The sequence below is a fragment of the Haliotis asinina genome, chromosome 2 (assembly GCF_037392515.1).
Source record: "Haliotis asinina isolate JCU_RB_2024 chromosome 2, JCU_Hal_asi_v2, whole genome shotgun sequence".
NCBI lineage: Eukaryota > Metazoa > Mollusca > Gastropoda > Lepetellida > Haliotidae > Haliotis > Haliotis asinina.
The window spans coordinates 44,118,793-44,140,216 of record NC_090281.1 but is presented as its reverse complement, the minus strand read 5'-3'; the positions used below and the strand labels follow the sequence as shown (position 1 = coordinate 44,140,216).

The following is a 21,424-nucleotide window of genomic DNA, read 5'->3' as shown; positions in this document are numbered from 1 at the left end:
AATAGAGAAAATTATTCTGTCATTACTCCAAATTTGGAACTAGTATTGAGTAATACTGGACATTAGTACTGTAAAAGAATTGAGAATGGTAAATTGTAACATCTTCTGTGAAATTATTGGCATTGCTGATTTAAGTAGAAATAATTTCAGCAATATTACTGATAATATGTGATGGTATTTGTGTCAGTTTGGAATTTGATTAACTGAACATATACTCAACCAAACTGAACTTACTACCGAAGCTAATTTAATCTTCTTCATTGTTTCAGCTCAAAGTACTGAGGATACATAAAACTTAATGCAACACATGATTTGGCATTACATATATAATGATGATGTGAGCCACTAGAGTCAGTATCATCATCATCATCATCATCATCATGAGAAACTGAGGAACAGTCACATCACTGCATGGAGCTTAATACCAGACTATAATGTGGATTTCTTTCAACAAAACACAGACGACAGAAATTTGAACTTTCACAAGAGACCATGTTTTTCACTTTCCAACTTATTTGAAAGCCTTCTGGCCATTTTAGCCTAAAACCAAACATCAAATAAATAAAAACTGATCTCTTCAAATAAAACAACCTTTCCACTATGAAACTGGCATAAGAAGGGGTCATGTCATGGTTTATAATTTATATCACAAGGATGTATGGTTAAATGTGTTCGCATACTAGCATGTGAACTACCAAATGATGACATAGATGTCACACTCAATGGAGGTCCTTAACACTGTACAGAAAGGTGTTATGTAGGAAGTTTAGTGTGGTATTTTTAAATAATCTACCAAGCAAATAAATTTAACTGTTTTCATGACATTTTACAAAACAGCCACAAAACACTGTATATATACAAAGTGTCTTAATATGTTCAAAGTAACAAAGCGCAACTTTGATACTTTTGAATTTCTTAAATGAAATGTGAACATAGATCTTGTCAAGGTTCAAGTGCTAGTATTCATTGGAAGGCCATGAAAACATAAATGAAAATCAACTGTAATTAAGTTGCAGCCATTGAAAATCTGCATATGTATAATTTTACATGCAGATTGCTAGTTGGATTTATATGCAAAAGCATTTTCTATAAACCTTTCCTCATGGATCTTTTTAAAGAGGACATTTTCGGTGGTTCAGAGTAGAGGTTACTGTTTCTTGGGAAAAAAAATTAGACAGATGCTTCAAATATTTAGAAGAAAAACCCTTCTAAACATGACATTTCACAGTGGAAACAAATGGCAAGAGGAGAGGGAAGGGTTTGTTTGGTGACAAACATATCTGTGTCATAAATGACAGAAAACTGACTTTCTATCATAAGATTCTTTGCACAAGATTCTATTTGGTTCATGACATGCTCTTATCTGTGAATGACCACTATCTTGAATATGCAAAGACATAGAATCATTTCCTTTCATATAAGAAACACTGGTTAAATGACAAAACTGTACCCTGCCTTAAAAACAGATTAGTTCCTAGTATTCAAACTGGAAGAAACAAGAGAAAAACTCATCACCTTTAATACAACAATATTTATAATGTACTCTTTTAATTTTTTTAAACGACAATCTTCTACAATCACAAGGTTCACATAACTTTATGGGATTTTCATAGCCATGAATTGTTATCATAACTGTGTATATTTATTTTTTCAAGTCTACTAGTCTGCTTTAAGTGTAATAGATCATGCCTGTCCTCGTGTACCTGATCCCGTGAAGATCCAGGTTACAACCAGTCTTCAGTAACCCATGCTTGCCATACATGACTAACGGAATTGAGAGGTTGACTTGGTTGACACATGTCATCGTGTCCCAATTATGAAGATCAATTCTCATGCTGTTGTTCACTTGATTGTCTGGTCCAGACTCAATTATTTAAATGTTTTAAGGAAACATGACACATAATTTCCTAAACTGTTTAAATGTTTAAATATGTTGCGGGACCTATCATCATTCAAATGACTGAAAACTATTTAAAATCTGAAAGTCTTGATTCCCTAGTTTTAATAAAGTCACATTATTATCAATTAATTAAAAATCTCAGAGCCTGTTTCATCAAAATTTAACTACAAATCCAGGACAAAATTGTAAGTTCTTGTCTCAAATTCAAGAATTCTCTTATTCAGTGATGAGTTTTTCTCCAGCACCAAAACTGACAAATGTGAAAAAAACATGTACAGAATCATTGTCCCTTGCACACATGAAACTGTTAGCTATTTCCAAACCAAACTTACACTCACGATCTAGGTCTTTCACACGACCAAGAGGAGTAGACTAGCAGCACACCTAAATGTTGTATTAGGTAAATATATATTCATAGTGAAAATAAATAATAAATACTGTAAAACTACTCCAAAATCAACACAAACATAGAATGGACAACTATCAACATGGCTACCGCTGGTATCATCATCGGCATAACACTCCAATGAAATATAACAATTAAACTACAACCTCAGAGAATGGTCCTTATTCAGACAAATATATGCAGAATTCAAGAAATAAGAAAAGATTTTATGGTTCAGATGTATTCAGATGGCGAAATAATTATTTTACAATTCAATATGCCCATGTTGTGCACACACAAGAAGGTTGAGTTATGGGGAAATCTGTTACTCATGCATACAGTGCAAGCTGTCTAAACCGGCACTCATTGGGACTGAATAAATAATCCAGTTTAGAAAATTTGCTGGATTGTGGAGCTGATGATAAATGTATAAGTCACGAATGGGACTGAGATTTTATGCCAGGTTTGACAGCTTACACTGTATATATTCTCATGCACTTGCACAGTGTTTTACCGTTTCTTAATTTCTTGCGAAATACAGAGAACATCATCAAAATCCTATTTTCTTCAGATCATGACAATTTGGAATGTATCAGGCTTCGAGACACGACAGCGTGGACTAATACAACATGTATTTTTGCGAAATGACTGAAGCCATACTTTGTTACTGCCATGGCAATCTTTGGGTTTTTACACAGACAACCCAAGTTGCAGACCCCAAGATTTGATATACATTTTCTCTCATGTGAGTGTTATGCCATGTGTTCAAAGCCCATACTTTGATAATGAAATAATTAGAAAACAACAAATGTTAGTAACAAACTGTCAATGCAGACAGATAAATCGTAACTGCTATGTTAGGAATGTGAGTAGAGGTGAATACATCGTCAATAACATGTCAATTTCAGAACACGTGAAATAGACACAGTCTATCAAGCTGCAGACCATCGGAGGACATTATATTATGTTCTTCTCTTGTTATCCTCGCATAAACATTTCATTGAAATGACCATCTGTGCATAGGCAGGACCAATTTATTGCTTACAGCCTCCTATAACAAATTCTGAGCTGAGGTGTTAATTGCAAACTTATTGAAAAACAGTTTTATCTCTTGTTCAGTAAAGTGAAAATCAGCCTATTCAAAATAACATACCTTTGTTCTAAACAGACTGAATAGTAACTAAATAGAAATATAAATTATTTTTTTAAACAATGAAAGTCAATATTCAATGTCATACTTGCAGCTGTCTCTACAGGACATTAAACTAATGTCCAGCTATTGCTGCCTATCACAAGGTTAAAGGTAAACAGTGGTAATAAGCCAGCTGACTGACTGTTTCCCCCTGAAATAGACACATTACTGACAGGTGCTAATTACACGGACATATCATGCATGGGTCTGACATCACGTAACTACATACAAACTATAAGTCAACATCGTCATGTTTCTAAATATACAAATCAGTTAAATGCATACCCAGTTTCTTAGAAAAACACATGCATTAATGTTTAAGTGGTGCAGTATGCAAATGAAATGCAAATTATGGTCATACAAATTATGAAATTATAAAAATATGGATGGTATTGATGTTATTTGTATGGACTTATTAGAATTTTTTAAATACACACACTTTAAAGAATTTGCTTTGAAACTTCCAGCAGTGTGAACAAATTGAATTTCACCACTGTAACAAAATCACAAACATGCATTATTGGATCCGGTGACTTCTCAAGACCATAGACTCTGACTGAATCATATAACAGCTGTTTTCAATACTAGTAATAAATCAATTGCATCAACAGAGCTGCTCATAATGTACAGTACATGAGGGTCACCTCTGCAACTTCTGTGCCTTAACAATCATCATCATCATCATCATCATCATCATCATCATCATCTAGTAACACCACAATAAGGTCATAATGGTGCTAATGAACCTTCACTAACATCGGCAAGTGGTTAGCGAGTTTGATATGACAATTGGATGATAAACACTGGAATGACACTGACAGAAGAATCTACTGATTCCATGCTGTGTAGTCTTAACATAACTTAGGCAGTGGATTCTAAAATATTTGCAAACCCTGTGAAATGCTCTAACACTGGAATATATCAATGTCAAGGGAATGAACAATAAACAATATGTTAAAAAGATCATTATCCAATGGAGGGATTTACATAAAATATAAATTTCAATGATCTCATAAATTCACACTTCCAATATGGCCTCCTCTATCATGGCATACCACCTCAAGGCCAGGTCAGTCATGATTCTTGTAATACAGATTATTTTTATCAACATGTCAAGGAGGAATATTTTAAAAATATCATTGTGTCATACTCTCATAAAGAAATGTTGTGACAGTTGGCAGGCAATGTCATGAAAATACACTCCATAAAATAAAACAATTCACACATTTAGTATTTTTCCAATCAAAAACTTTGAAAGTTATTTTGGTCAATTTCTGCCAAAACAAGAAAACAACAGGCCTGGCCATAGTTGAATGAGCAGAGACTCATTATTTCAATTTATTGGAAAAATCACATACCATAATCAATGGCTAGAAATGATAGCATTTGGGGTCATCCTGTACTTTGCAGTGACCTTCACAAGTTTGTTCCAACAACCATATTGTCATGGAGGTACACTGAAAGTAGTTCCGGCTCAAACTTATTTATTTAATTAATTAATACTGTATTGTATAACAAAACCATACCTAATATTCTCATCTTCCAATTTAATCAGCTCGTTGATCATCAGTATCTACCATATAGGATGGCTCCTCAGAACACAAAGAATTGGCATGCGCTCATTAAATCCTGTCATCTGACAACAAGCAGAACTGACAGAAATTAGTTCAAATGTCAGTGAATCAGAACTTTTTCAATAATAATGAAATTCTCAGTATTACATATTCTTTCACTCTGTAAATAATCTACAATATTCTGCCAGAAAATATAAATGTAAAAAATTTTCAATCTCAGTTATGGGGAAAATCGCTCAATACCTTGTCAAGAAATTTGTGCCTCTTTGAGCAGGATAATTAATACAGAGAAAATGATGTGATGATATGCTGACCAAAAATTAAATATACAAGAAATTTCAGTAGATGCAACATTGTAGTAACAGTTCTCCATGACCTTTATGTCAAATTCCCAAGAGCAAGTAACACTGATTACGGTACAAGACAGATCCAGTCAATATGTACTTGCAAAACTTGAAAGTAAGAGCAAGGCTTTTTAGCCACTAATACATTTAACCTATTCAGTTAATGTAAGCAAATGGCAGCAAACGACAAAAAATGTGTAAGTAAGTGTTACAGGGTCAGTAAAAGATCTGAAACTGGCTTGAAGATCATTAATATCATGATTGCCAACTATTTATAGTAACACACAATAGTAGCATCTGATCGCTCCTGTAAACAGGTTTCACAGCAATATGTGGAGATAAGCGACTCTAAGGAAGTGGCAGACTTACTTACTTACATACATACTTTCAAGGAACAAGTACCGACGTAGAAACACTCAGACATACTTTATTGCTGTGATTAACAGTTGCTACATAAATAATCTTGGTGTAATTAGCACTCAATACTGGAAAAATAACAAAAGTTAACGGTAATGAATTACAAAATATTTCGCAGGTGGTAATCTCTGAAATACTGCATGTATCATAATAAATCAGAGATTCATAAACATGAATTGAGACACAACAAAGTGATAACTTCTTCATCAGACGTCTAATGATTTGTATGTGCTGTTTTTTGTCAAAATGACACATAAACACAAATAAATATCAAAGTCTGATTGTCTTTCTGATGAAGTAAGCCCTAACTGTTTCAAACTTTATTTCTATGTTTTTAGTATATTTTAATTCAGAGTTTATGAAAACTGGCTACATGTGTCTCTTGTTTAGCAGATTTTTTGTCAAAAAGTGTCATTTTTATACATAAATTTAATGTTTGAGCTTTCTTCTAAAAAACTGTAAAACAATTTTTATATGATTCTGATAAAAAAAACAATACAGCAGTGATGGCTAGTCATATTACACTTTCATTATCTACAGACGACTTTCATATTTTTGTCTCCACTTATCTCCATTTTATATGTTGTGAAAATTACATCCCCCTATTTAACTTCCTGATTTTATAAGGTCTAACAACATTCATAAAGGAGCTTGTGCTTTTTATCTAAAAACCATCAATAAATGTAATATCTAAACAGATACCAGGAGAAAAGGAGATCTTGTTTAGCCTACCTTTGGTGCAATTGATACTGAGACTTGGTACAGTCCAAACAATTTAAAGCAAAGGCCTTCTTCCCTTCATAACAAAATGGTATCATCCATCCTTTTAAGCAGAATATCCCATTCTCAGACAATGGTGCAAAACAATGATCAGATGTAGACAAAGACTAGATTGAAGTGATCATTTTCACAACTATGCAAGTTCTATGGCATCAAGCAATATATTGCACAATCAAAGGTATTTTCAATGGAACAAAGGGACAAAACTATTGTTACAAGGGACATAACTCTTGACTGAAGGCCAAATGACATGACTGAAGACCTGGTTGGAAAAAAATATGAAAACATAAAATGTTCAAAAAAAACTTGTGACATCAGAAGAAGCAGGCAAATAAATCACAAAATATCTCCCTGGACTAGATAGACATCACTGGGTTGTATTGTATTGGAAGCAACACTACATGCAGGCTAGAGATGGGGCCCCCACTTTTAAAGTTCCAGGATCCACCCATGAAAATACCTGCCCTGATCAAATATCATGAATTGAATGTGATGAAACCTCAACAAAAATGGGGAACCACCTTCCTTTCCAAGTCAGTTTATCCCATTGTTCCAAGAAAAATCTAATACATGATAAATACATATTTATATTTCAGTCAGTCTGTTCAGTGTATAAGGAACGGACAGGTCAAGGTCATTAAATGTTATGCACACTGAAGCCTTGAGAGTTATCTCCCTTCAAACACCTTGTACATGTTCAAAACTCGTCTTTGGTTATACTGAAAGGAATGTCATATGTGAAAAACTAGCAAAGCCAAAAATATCAACTATTTTTCAACAAAAATGCACAAAACTATTAAAAAAAGAATTAAACTTAACCAGCAACCATGGTAATATCTTTTAAGTTCCATGCATCACATTACAAAAAAAAGAAAATGAAAATAATGCTGTGGTTATTACAAGGATTTTGTTGGGTTTTTCAACATGTATAAACAACAAACATCAACACAATAGAATCCTGGTTTTGCTTAGTTTAAAAAAAGTCGGTGAGATTCACAAACAAAGGCCTGAAACAACAGCATTACATTCACAACTAAATACTAGCATTCACAGCAAAAATGAAAACTATAACAATTTAACCATAGTCATGATGACACGGCTTGGAATGTGTAGTGCTAAAAATCTTTCAAGTGACAGACATCTGTGATGGATATTATGCACTTTTTTCTGTAACAACAAATATTCCATCAGTCTAAACAAACAGTCAACCTTCACATTGACAAAAAATAGCTACAATTAAATAATCATCAGAATATCCAGACACTCTAAATGCTGCACTAAAGGTTCACACAGCATTTTGGTGTATGTTGTAAGGGATGACTTTGCAGTTCAGGGGAGATAACTCTTACAGCTTTGTAAAAATTTCTTTCTCTCAAATCACTATCACTCTCCTACATTATAAAAACACCAAAAAGGTGAGTTGTTGTTTATGTACAATGGGACGTAGAAACACAATGACAATGGAATATAGCGAAGATGATGGAATTGTGACATGAGGGGTAAAGCTATCGATCTGGAGGTCGCTCCGATATGAATAAATGTCGTCGTTCTCGACAGTATCGTTTATGAACAGGCCAGTCTCTTTGCTGGCAGTAGGTTCCGCAATACCTGTAATAACAAGCAAAAAAATATTAAAATAATAGAAACATTTTTGTTGTCCATGAACAACTGATGCAACACAGAAATATGTAAAATTTACATTCATTTAAGGTTTACAGTTTAAAACATTCCTTTCTAAAACCAAAGAACTCCATTGTTTCTGTGATGACAATGTTCAATACTCTCAGTTTTATATTAAGACTGTTGAAAGTTTATACTGAAGATAAAGGAAATACCTAAATAGATTAAGAAATATTGAGAAAAGCTCAATACATTTGATTATAACATTTCAATACACTTCCAGCAATGGATGAAGGGATAAACTGGTTCATGTCTATTTGGTTAGTGAATGAAGGAATAACCAGGTTCATGTCTATTTGGTTAGTGGATGGAGGAATAAACAGGTTCATGTCTATTTGGTTAGTGAATGAAGGAATAACCACGTTCATGTCTATTTGGTCAGTGGATGAAGGAATAACCAGGTTCATGTCTATATGGTTAGTGGATGGAGGAATAACCAGGTTCATGTCTATTTGGTTAGTGGATGGAGGAATAACCAGGTTCATGTCTATTTGGTTAGTGAATGAAGGAATAAACAGGTTCATGTCTATTTGGTCAGTGGATGAAGGAATAACCAGGTTCATGTCTATTTGGTCAGTGAATGAAGGAATAACCAGGTTCATGTCTATTTGGTTAGTGGATGAAGGAATAACCAGGTTCATGTCTATTTGGTTAGTGGATGAAGGAATAACCAGGTTCATGTCTATTTGGTCAGTGGATGAAGGAATAACCAGGTTCATGTCTATTTGGTCAGTGGATGAAGGAATAACCAGGTTCATGTCTATTTGGTCAGTGGATGAAAGAATAACCAGGTTCATGTCTATTTGGTCAGTGGATGAAGGAATAAACAGGTTCATGTCTATTTGGTTAGTGGATGAAGGAATAACCACGTTCATGTCTATTTGGTTAGTGAATGAAGGAATAACCAGGTTCATGTCTATTTGGTTAGTGGATGAAGGAATAAACAGGTTCATGTCTATTTGGTTAGTGAATGAAGGAATAAACAGGTTCATGTCTATTTGGTTAGTGGATGAAGGAATAACCAGGTTCATGTCTATTTGGTTAGTGAATGAAGGAATAACCAGGTTCATGTCTATTTGGTTAGTGGATGAAGGAATAACCAGGTTCATGTCTATTTGGTTAGTGGATGAAGGAATAACCAGGTTCATGTCTATCGGTTCAAAGGACAAAGGCATAATCAGGTGTATGGCTTTTAGGTTGGTACACGAATGGATGAAGAGTATTTGGATGTGATGGAGCAACAGTTACCTGACTTCCTGGCATCTGCCACATATACTGAATTCCCTGATCTCCTTTTCCATGTTTGTGCAGGGCAGGTAGTGGCACTCGTAGTACACACAACTGTCTTCTGGAACATACACAGAAAGGTTACAGTCGTCATAGGTCACACATAGACAGAATGATTTCAGTAGGTACAGGTACTCGCACACATACACAGAACCATTACAGTTGTTACAGGCACTCAGTTAATGAGATTGGCCATACCTTCACTTTCCACAATTTCCCCATTGGAGTTGTAATATCTGTTGTAGACTGGCTCTGGGAAGTGCTGAAGCAAAGTCATCATGAAAGTCAGTATTATTAAATCAACCAGCAGATCAAGGTAAACAACTGTGTATAACATAGAAATTTGTAAGAACATCTTGATAAATATGCACTAAAATGAAAATACATAAAAATAAGTAAAGCCCATTCTGACACACGTTAAATGAAAGAAAATTTAATAGTCTCTCAAACAAGTCACTACACTAGTGTGTACATGTAGGTAACAACAGCTTGGTTGAATATGTCTGGTGTCTGTTCTCACTTCTAAGGGGTCTCCTTGTAGTTGTTGGACTGCTATCCAGTACAAGCTCTGTTCTCGGTTCTTGTTGGAAGGTTCCTCTAAGTAAGGGGTTGAGCATTTGGAGGACACAAGAATGAGGTTTTCCATGCGATTATCAACAGTCACGCCATTTTTATGTACAACTTTGTAGCCATGCGCTACACCTCCCCTGTGACGTTCCCTGAAACAGGAAAATCATATTCAGCATCTCCTTAATCAATTTGTGTGACTTAGCAACAATACATAAATTTTTAGGGTCAAAACCTTCAGACCAGATAAAAAAAATCCACAGTGAAAATGTAAGTCAAATTTTAGATTTGAAAATTTACCCCAAAAATATATAAATATAAACAGACAGATAATCATCTTCTTAGAAAATCAGAAAAGAGGTTGATGTGTTTTGACTTTTAACAAATGAAAAAAATCAGAACAATGTTGTGAATCTAAAAACAAAAATGTATTGCCTCAAGTACTAAACACGCCATCAATCAACTGAACATCTGCAACTTATGGACAAGAAACACCAGCTAAGGATTCACATGTACAAGCATCTGCAGCCTGCACCAGCTGAAGGGAGGGTGGGCGGAATAAATAGAAACACATGCTACAAAATCTAAATGTTTTTACTAACTATGTAACTTATTTATGAAATTTTAAAATTTAGATCAGATGGTAATACATCTTAAGTTTATGTTTTAAGTCTATTGAATTGCTTTGCTTTAAAAACATTTTCTACATAAACATGGATGAATAAATCACAAACTGACTTAGGTTTTTCATGAATGCAAGGTTAACAGATTTTTGTTCACATCATGTATCAGCTGGAAAAATTGGGATAGGAAAAGTTTGCATTATTTCACATCAAGTTAGGTGGGAGATAGGGAACACAGATAAAAATATGCACAGCTTAACATTTTTAAAACCAATACATAAAAAAATGAAGATATCAGTTGATGGTTCCTTTTGTGTGTCAAGCAGATTTAACAAGGCATTCTTTAGACCTATTTACCACAATAAACACCTCAGGAGCTTAGAAAATTGATAAAGAGGGTGGACGTATTAAACTGATAGACTGATTGTTGTTTTACGTTATACCAGGACCAGAGAATCCTGTGATCAACAGCAAGGGTATCATACTACACAATTATTATTGTGTTAGTTGCCTCTTACGACAAACATGGGTTACTGATAACCCATTCTAACCCACATCTTCAGAGGTAGCTGCTTATAAAGCCATACACAAGCTAAAATTGTCATAATGGTCTTCAATAAACATAGATGTTAAACATGGACACGTCTGGGCCATCTGGTAAATATCTGCGACAAGTACAAGAAAATATGGATCATTGTGTGAAATATCAGACTTAGAATGTCGATAAATGTCTATAAACACAATGTAGAGAATGGTCCCAAAGACGGTTTGGGGTGCTTAATATGGCAAATACACTAATTCAGTTTATCAGTTTTACCTTGATTCTTTGTTATAGTCCAAGTTTACGAGTGACAAAACTTCCTGCTTACTTACCATAATAATTCATGGAGATACTGTCCCGAACTCCGACCCTTAACAATATCATAAGCATATGCATAGATCTTTGCTCCATTGCCATCGCGATCCACTTCCACTCTGGCCTGAAAATAAAGAAAGTTTATTTATACACTCTAGCATATAAGTTCCTGTTAGTTCATTATTATTAAAAGCATGTTTGTTCCAACAAAAACAATGTTCAAGATTTCAAGATGGCGACCACTTCCAGCTTATAGTCAAGAACAAAGTGTTTGACTGACAAGCATGAAATCTCACATGTGAGTACACATGAACATGAGAAAAATATTGTTATGTTTGGTTTAATTGGCTAATATTAAAATGCATCCAAACATCCAAATTTCCTAAATGCATAAAATGTATATCTCATATTATACAGAAATGTCAACCAAATTTCTTCACTGATATTTTAAAAACTACCACATTGAAATGGGAGCTCATGCTTCAAACAATTATTTTATTTTGGACTAGAAATACCCTTGTTGAAAAAAGTAGTGGAATCTATATGATATCAGCTCCATCCCAAGACCACTATACCCTAAACGGCCCAAGATGAAAGTGTTGGGGTTTTCTAAAAGAGAAGTGATATATAGACAAAAATAAACAGTCCTTTCAATGCAAACATAAATGTACATTCTGTAATCAACAAGGAAAACGTGTAGGGGTATCTTGTTTCGCTTGTTATCAGACAGTCTACATTGAAACAGGGATATGTCCCAGTTAAGGTCACTTGAACACATGGGTGAGCTCAGTGCAAGCCACACCACGCCCTCAATGTGCCACACCTGGGACCCAGCAGTCCGTTCCACCAGGCACCTGCAATAATGGCGGCTAAATGCTTCCAGTATACAATATTTCCCTGATCATGACTCATAACAGCAAAATTACGATGAAATCTTCCTGGAGTGGGAAATATTGGAAAAATGATTTCATTATGGACAAGTTGTACAAAATATTTTTTGTCAATGTTGTTATTTTGCTACTGACTTTCTCTGAAGATACAAACTTCAAGCTGCAGTGTTAGATTTTACCAAAGTGTCTTATAACTATTACACATAATGTATTCCAACTGTCAATTCACATCAGGCGAAGAAACATATATTTATGTCTGTGGTTCTATAACCTTGGATCATTTTGCTTTTGACACTGTTACATGTGGCTGTACAAATCAATGAAAAATGTATATCTGGAAATTGAAATGCTATCTTTTACCTATCCTGCCAACTCAAACATGGTGAACATTAGCAGTGACGCTGTGTTGAAAGGGGATCATTCATCATGTAAATTACACCCTGCTGGAGACGAATGGAAATGGGTTTCACATCCAAACAGGTTCAAGATAATTTCACTCAGCCGACACATAATAGTATTCATGCATGTCTGTGTTTCTGTGTGTGAGTGTGTCTCGGTGTGTGTGACTGTGCATGTGTGTGTGTGTGTGTGTCTGTGTGTGTCTGTCTGTCTGTCTGTGTCTGTGTGTGTCTCTGTCTCTATGTGTGTACAACCTAATTTTGTATACATCCGGCACAGCAAACCAACAAATGCACCCCCATGGAACATGTATATGCCTCCTGCACACATCAGAAATATGGACAAAGTGTTTGGTACTTGTGACACTGTTAGAATAGGATATATTGATTGATGTGTGCTTAATTGTCTGGTTTTCAATCATTTCTGTGATGCATCTTTACATGTTACATAGTATTGAGCTGGATAGTGAACCAGGCCTGTTCATCAATTTTCTAACCAGCAGTGGGGGTTTGTGTCTCTTTTCTATAAAATCAACCACTGAGGAAAGTCATGCCACTCAAATTTACCAAAAGACTTTTTCCATAAAAATCTCAAATAATTGGTAGAATTAAATATTTCTATGCCAAACCACCCCTACATTACGAATAAGCAGAAAAAGAAAGCTTTTCTTCCTCCCAATTATTGATTACTGATGAACTTCCCCAAATCCAATATGCTCTCAATTAGTTCTAACCCAAAATAGTTACAAACCTTCACTGGGAGATCAGGAACTAGACATTCAGTTGATTGAAATTTTTAATGACAATTTATAAACATTTCTAACAAAGTTGCCATCATCATCATCGTCATCATCATTATCATCATCATGAAATAGATCTCATGATGATATGAAAATAAGAAACTACCAGAACCCTATGCAAGTATGTCGTTTAACAGTTAGGTTTCAAAATTATCCATCCACAAAAGCAGTCAAGGGAGACTGCTTGGATCAATACTGCCTGAGCTGCATGTTATTAATCTCTGAACCCAGCATTCGTCCATACAACTTCATACATCTGTAATCTGATACTCCAACCAATAAATATTGATATTTCTCTGCGACACTACAACAAAACTACAGAGTCGATGGTGACAAGATCCCCATTGTTTTGAAACTAATATCCTCTCAAATGTTCTACAGAACGAAAACACATTCTCTCAAAATGTAGGTTCACATAGAAATATCAACCTACATCTAAAAAACATAAAAACATATCTACAACTTTTGCAGAAAAGATTAAATTGCGTAGAAAAAAAAGCAACAGTTCCTAATTAGATATTTAACATACACTGAATGATTTCCTTATTATATCTAAATAACCACATTTAAGTCCAACTATCACACTAACAAGAGTCAAATCTGTTACAAGTGACATGCACATACTTATTGTGGACAATACAACATACAGTAAATAATGAACAGGAGATCTGTATTCTGATCTGTCAAGTTCAACTTATACATGCAAACCATGTCCTTGAAGTACCATCCACAACTCCTAGCACTAACAGAACTTATCAATCAACAAATTTGTATTCTGTTTAGCTGCTAGTTTTCTAAGAATCTATATTGGGAGGACTATATTTTACCTCCTTGGTTGGGTTCTACTTTCACTTCATCCAGTAACACCTCCGAAACCTGACCAGCAAAATTTCTGGAGCATGCCTCCCTTCATGCAAGCTACATCAAATTACCCCATGATGAAATGTCGTCTGTCCCTCATCAGGCTAGAATCCCTGGTGAAACAAACCAGTTGCCTGATTTTGTTAATCAATCTCAACCACAACCCTTCCGCACTGGTACAACTGTAGCAATACTGTGGCTAAACTTCATTAAAGGTGCACTGCCATCAGTTAATGGGCTAGTGAGTGAGTAGGGTTTAATGCCATGTTGAAATGGCCTTCTCTTTCAATGAGGTGACCTTGGTTTAACTGTACACTCTACTGAACACTATGGGTAGGGGTTTGTTGGAGTGTTTTGTTGTGTGTTTTTGTGTTCTTGCTTTTTTGGATTTGTTTTCTTTGGACATAGGGATCAGAAACATGGAAGATGTGGGAGTGAAATATGGATCACAATAGGGAGGCAACTCTCTACAGAGAAATGCACATCAGAATTAGGTATAAAACAATATTTTGAGCTTGCAAAATGAACCCTAGTCCTAAGTAAGTAGGTACAAAATGTTTATGCCATTTTTGATAATATTCCATCAATGTCAGATGGAGGGACAACACCACGACAAGTGAACGCCTTATAAGCTTTTACACTGAAACATGATCATGTTTGGAAAAATATCCATCTACTTCATCTAGTCCTAAAAACTACAACCTCTATGTTTTTCATAAGCCACATGAGATTGACAAACTGCCATAATTGCTAAAAACCAACATTTTCCAAAAGCTATCCTCCACACCCATTTCATATCAAGTAACTTGTAATCAAATGGCAACAAAAATAATCAACGTCTAAACAAGATCCAATACAGCATTGCTTTAATGGAATTTTATCAGATTTCAACTTTGGCACAAACCAAAAATCTTCTACAAGTGATTTAATTCCAGAACCTGTGGACTCCAATTCTACATGATTCCAGCAAAGCACCCATTAGTCCATTATTTTGGACTTCCTGAACAGGTCCAACTGTGCACGTTCCATCTACGTCCAATCCTTATCAGAACTGCTAAGAAAATTAGTTGTGGATTTGCAATTTGAATTTCCAATCTTGGTTGGGTTTACAACCAAGATGCTAAGACTTGGCAATATTTATGACATTATTGCTTCTACGAACCCCCTGGCAGAACAACCTTGACTGAACTACAATATCTTTGCTTAATCTTAGAAAAAAATCGCTAGCCTTCCCGAGTTGGTCAAGCTGTACCATGTATGTAAATGGCTAACCCTACAAGGCCTCATAATCTTGTCTTAAGGCCAATTATGCATCTTTTACAGGCAAACCAGATTAACATGGCTGATGGAATAATTAACTAGTCAGCGATGTATATCTTTAGAGTGACATTGTCTTCTTGCCAGTTGTCTAGTATATGACATCTTCTGTTTGAGAAATACAGTTTACACTGCAACCACATATATAGCGTAATAAAGCACACTTTCACCCTGAACTATTATAGTTAAAGCACAAGAATGCTTGCAACCTCTTGCTTTAACAATAATAGTTCAGGGTGAAAGTGTGCCTTATTACACTATATATATGGTGGTAGTGCAAACTGTATTATTTTTCTAAGATGCTAATACTTTCTCAGAATAATTCCAATTAATCAAAGGCAGAAAACAAACAATAAAGTCGGTGACCTAAATTAAGAATCCTCCCACAGGGCTAACTGACGTGATGCTCTTTTGACGTGTCTGCTCTACTACGTAAAGATGAATGTAACCAGGAAAACAAATGACACACAGTTTGATGATAGTTTACGTAAATAACTACTTTAATTACATCTGTGATTAATGTATATCACATGGGGTAATATGTAGTTTACGTAAATAACTACTTTAATTACATCTGTGATTAATGTATATCATATGGGGTAATATGTAGTTTACGTAAATAACTACTTTAATTACATCTGTGATTAATGTATATCATATGGGGTAATATGTAGTTTACTTAAAAATAACTACTTTAATTACATCTGTGATTAATGTATATCATATGGGGTAATATGTAGTTTACGTAAATAACTACTTTAATTACATCTGTGATTAATGTATATCATATGGGGTAATATGTAGTTTACGTAAATAACTACTTTAATTACATCTGTGATTAATGTATATCATATGGGGTAATATGTAGTTTACGTAAATAACTACTTTAATTACATCTGTGATTAATGTATATCATATGGGGTAATATGTAGTTTACGTAAATAACTACTTTAATTACATCTGTGATTAATGTATATCATATGGGGTAATATGTAGTTTACGTAAATAACTACTTTAATTACATCTGTGATTAATGTATATCATATGGGGTAATATGTAGTTTACGTAAATAACTACTTTAATTACATCTGTGATTAATGTACATCATATGGGGTAATATGATAATCCTCATAATTTTACCTTGCCAACTGATTATCTAAATCTCAGAATTTGATTCAACTAAGAATAAAACTTGTTTAACAGACGACCATAGTTTCAAATCGATATCACTGGTATGTATTACAAGGGGGTAAGCACAGCAGTTGAAACATTGAAGAAAATGCTTGTGTGGGATGTGATAAGTGTTAACTTAGACCAACCCTAGTTGTTCTCAATGATTTTTTCGATGTGCATGCCCTTGTGATACAAACCAGTAATACCAAATTTATGCTATGATCGTTTGTTAAACATCTTTTATGCTCAACTAAATATAAACTTCTGAGATTTAAATGTTCAGTTGGGAAGGTAAAATTATGAGGATTCACAATCTTAATTTCACGTTAATCGATTTACTTTTTTGTTTAAAGTGAAATTCATTGGTACGCTTTCACTTTAAACAGACTACACAAATGTAGGTTTTCACTTCTAAATCCATCTTCGTGAAAGAACTATTTTCCATAGAGAAACAAAAAATAGCAGTGCTTTTATAGCCAGGGTGTCTCCTGTACCCACACTTAACTGACTATAGGTGTTTGTTAAACAGTCAAATCACAATCTGACTAATGTAAGGAAACAATGCCCAGCCACCTGGCCAAACTTCCTGGCACTACAGGGGAACCAAGGTAGGCAATACCAGACTTCCCTTGCACACAGCGCCTCTCAATCACCAAGGGAACACTTCCATACAAGAGCTTTCAGTGTGAGAGTTCACTTTTAGGGGGAACTTGCAGATGACTATCAGGCTTGGCGCATCTTATTTGTCAAGTCTGCTAATGTTTTACAGATATCAAGTGAAAGTCTTTCCCTATTACAGGTTGCGTTTCCCTAATGGCTGTTTCCGTATTCATCTTCATCCTCTATCAATTACGGTCAATGACAACATTTTTAAGTAAACATTTGAGGAACTATTTGAATTACTATGTTTCATGTCAGAAAATTTTGGCTGCAAGTTGAACTATTAAACCCATAATTTTAAGTGTGTGTATACAATACAAAAAATAGAAATAAAAAAAGAATTTAGAAAATAACCCAAATGAATTGACAATTTTAGGATGGTTGACATTTGCAATCCAATGTCATTCAGTTATCATGTAATCCATGACTGTTTTGAAAAAAAGGATGTACTACCATGCACTTACAAACTGATGGCATTGGCCAATATTTAGAGCTGGCATCAGTAACCCTTATCATCATGATGGCAGATTGTTGTGAATGTCTACAAAAATGATGGATCCATTATCTAACCATTGATCTAACCATTAGGATACTCAGTGTGCTGACAAGTCAAAAACACTCTGTTATTTCTTTACAATAGTGAGGTAAGTGTTTGTTGCTAATTAATAATTTTGTGGAAACATTTTCTCCACTTTCATCTTCGAAATTAACCGATACATAAATGAGAGAAAGAGAGTGAGAATAAAATGAGGACTCAAACCCACGCATGACAAGTGAGAACACTAACCTCTGGACTGCACTGCCAAACCAGCAGCATCTCATCGGTATTAGAAACTTGGAACCTATTCTTTTTCACTGATATTTGGTGCTACAAGAAAATTGAACAATTTTTATCTTATTAAGGCAGCTATCAGCCACAGGATAAAAGAAACTTCAAGAATCTGTTTAAAATCTGATGAAGAAAAGATGCAGACAAGGCCAAACTTAATTACTTTAAAGTCAACTGTTTTCTTGCTTCTTATTTTATTGCCTCAACAATTTAGTACAAGAAAGGCTCCCTCAGAAACAAGATAACAACCGCAGTGCCCCCTGTTTATTCCATCACAGAAAATGTGACATTCCTTGAAACAAGGAATACTGATGAAACAAGCTCCCACACTAGGGACTAGAGATTCTCAAATCATGAATTATATCATGAATTATATCTTGAAGGATGAGACTCTTCCAACAAAAGTGAAAATAAAAAAAAAATCGATGGTCTGCACAATCTCACACATGTGCCGCAGCGAACCCCAATCCAATCTCAAGACACACTAATTTCAACCCCATCATTTTTTTTCCAACCACCACAACCATTTATTTTTTAATCAAATAATTGCTTATGAACTGCTCCTTTTTGCTAAAATGTCAACACTTCCTTGTTATCTGGAACAATGTTAGTACAAACATTTCCACATCCACCAATATGTATTTATGATAATATTGATAATCAGTATCATCAAAATCAGATACAGTTGAACCAAAACTAAAGAACCAAACTCCTTCATCAGTCTCCAACCGCCCTAATTCAGACAGACTGTACAGATATACTGATTGCTTAGTCTACATCCGATCAACTTAAGATACAGCTCAACCAGTCCAGGAAGGTGACACTCTAACATTCATCCTGTTCTCCCCAAGTTGATTCAACTATAGGATAATGATCAAACTGTCTGCAATGAGTTGAGTCTGTGATATCTTCTGGAACAACCATAGACCACCTTCAACACATCAGATGATCCATTAGGATGCTGCAAGACTGTATGTAGGCAACACACCTCAAAGGGTGGGGACATATATACTGAATGAAGACTCTCTCACAAGAAAGCTCACATTCACTTAAACCAGATTCAAAGGGGCGTAGTTTCCGTAGCAATTGTACTGCAGGGAGAAAGCTAAATACCACCGCTGTCGACCTCAAGGCAAAACTGCCAGCCAACTTCCAAGGGCGTCACATTTATCCCTTGGTATGAAGCTGATCTACTGGGCATGGAATGTAGAAATGATGCATTCAACTGATACATTCTTCATGACTACTTCCTTCAAGATTTGGGCAGACATGCAACAAATATGTCTCCTAACTGTCATTCAATATCTGATAAGGGAAGAGTCCCACTTTTTTAATAAGAAAATAACAAAATTTACTTAAAGTTCCTTAGGGCAGTTTTTCATCTTTCAAGCAATATGTAACAAAGGACCACAAAATTACATTTAGATTTGTTATTTGGAATTTCTGGCTACTTTGGTTTAAAACAATCACTATGTCTACATGTATATTAAAGTTGTTGTAAATCCATAGAACTGCCCTTGTTGTTCATCACACCAACTAAATGGCAGTCAAAGAAGATATCTACAGGGGTGTGAAACACACTTCAAGCCAAGAGGTATATGGGTTATTATTTCAACATTTTTAATAACTTTATCTCAACATATACATGAAGGTTTTATATAAAAGATACAGGAGAGATCATTATACAAATAATGTTAAAAGGAGGTAAGAATATAAAGCCACAACTGAAACACACCAGAGCAGTTAATGTCATCTCTGGGGCTGAATGCAAGTAGCCATGTTTATGTTTGGGCTAAAATTTGGTAAACATTTACCAGCACTGGTACTAGTAGAACTGTATTTTGAGTATTATAGGAAGAGTCTCCCTAGGTGCCCAGTCACCCCCACAAGAAAAACCATGTGTTTGCCACCAACATTACTCTTTACTTTTTGCTCACACACATGATGCATGAAATGACTGCATTGCAGCATGGGAGAATGAATTGTTATGAGTGAGGGAATGAGGGAACGAGTGGGTGAGAGTATGATTTTATGCAGCTTTCAACAAAAGCCAATCAACATCTTGGCAAGGGATGCCAGAAAGAGGCTTCACACCCTCCAGCCTGTTAGCCATTACAGTACATTACAATTTAAACAAAATGAAGCACAGTTTGAAAGTGAAAGAAAATTTTGTCACTTTCAAACCGTACTTCATTTTGTTAACAATCAGATATCACTATGCATTGTCCTTCCTCCTTTTGGGGGCAGTAACCTCAAAGTCATGAGCTCGAGGTTAAGTCATCATTTGCAGATATAGTAACAATCAAGGGAGATAACACAGTGACAATAACAGTGCCTTGCTTTTCAATTAGAAGGACCGGGAACAATTTAATTCATTTGATAACAAATACCAAAGAATTACATATATCTACAATTTCACAAGAACTTGCTCAAAATACTGACCCAATAAGACTGGATCACATTGTTGAATGTTTGTGTCTGAAATAATTCAGCAGTCATATTTAATATGTTTAAAAATGACTCCAGTTAGTCTGAGAGATGTATAACTTACCTCAAATACAAATTGTTCAACCAAGGATATGTCTCGCTCGTCAAGAAGGGCATACTTTGTCTGAAACAAAACAATCCAAATAAAAATATGTAAAACCATACAAGACAAAGGTGATACTGTCTCAGCCTAATAAGGCAGTTTTGGTCTGTTCATTGGATACAACTATATTGTCAACTTCATGCAATGAATTTAAGACCCATAAAAAGCCACCTCAACTAAAGGAATGCAAATGGCAATCCCAAAACCAAGAACCAAAGGTGTTCTAAATATTTTCTTGTCAGAATGACTTTATTCTTTCACACAAATACACTAATAAAATATTCCACCAGTGTTTCAGTAT

At 35.0% G+C, this 21,424-nt stretch overlaps 1 protein-coding gene across 2 annotated transcripts in view; it reads right to left on the bottom strand.

Moving 5' to 3' along the window:
• Positions 1–6,154: 6,154 nt before the first annotated feature.
• Positions 6,155–21,424, bottom strand: part of LOC137272552 (zinc finger MYND domain-containing protein 19-like) — a 36,472-nt gene continuing 21,202 nt past the window's right edge. The window contains exons 2-7 of one of the 2 annotated variants that reach the window (XM_067804938.1): positions 21,085–21,144; positions 11,623–11,729; positions 10,080–10,278; positions 9,758–9,821; positions 9,521–9,620; positions 6,155–8,200 (exon numbers count right to left, since the gene is read on the bottom strand). In XM_067804938.1, the coding sequence (XP_067661039.1) occupies positions 8,098–8,200; positions 9,521–9,620; positions 9,758–9,821; positions 10,080–10,278; positions 11,623–11,729; positions 21,085–21,144 (633 nt within the window). In that variant the 3' untranslated portion in view covers positions 6,155–8,097. The remainder of the gene's footprint in view (positions 8,201–9,520; positions 9,621–9,757; positions 9,822–10,079; positions 10,279–11,622; positions 11,730–21,084; positions 21,145–21,424) is intronic. The other variant, XM_067804939.1, reaches the window with a different exon arrangement.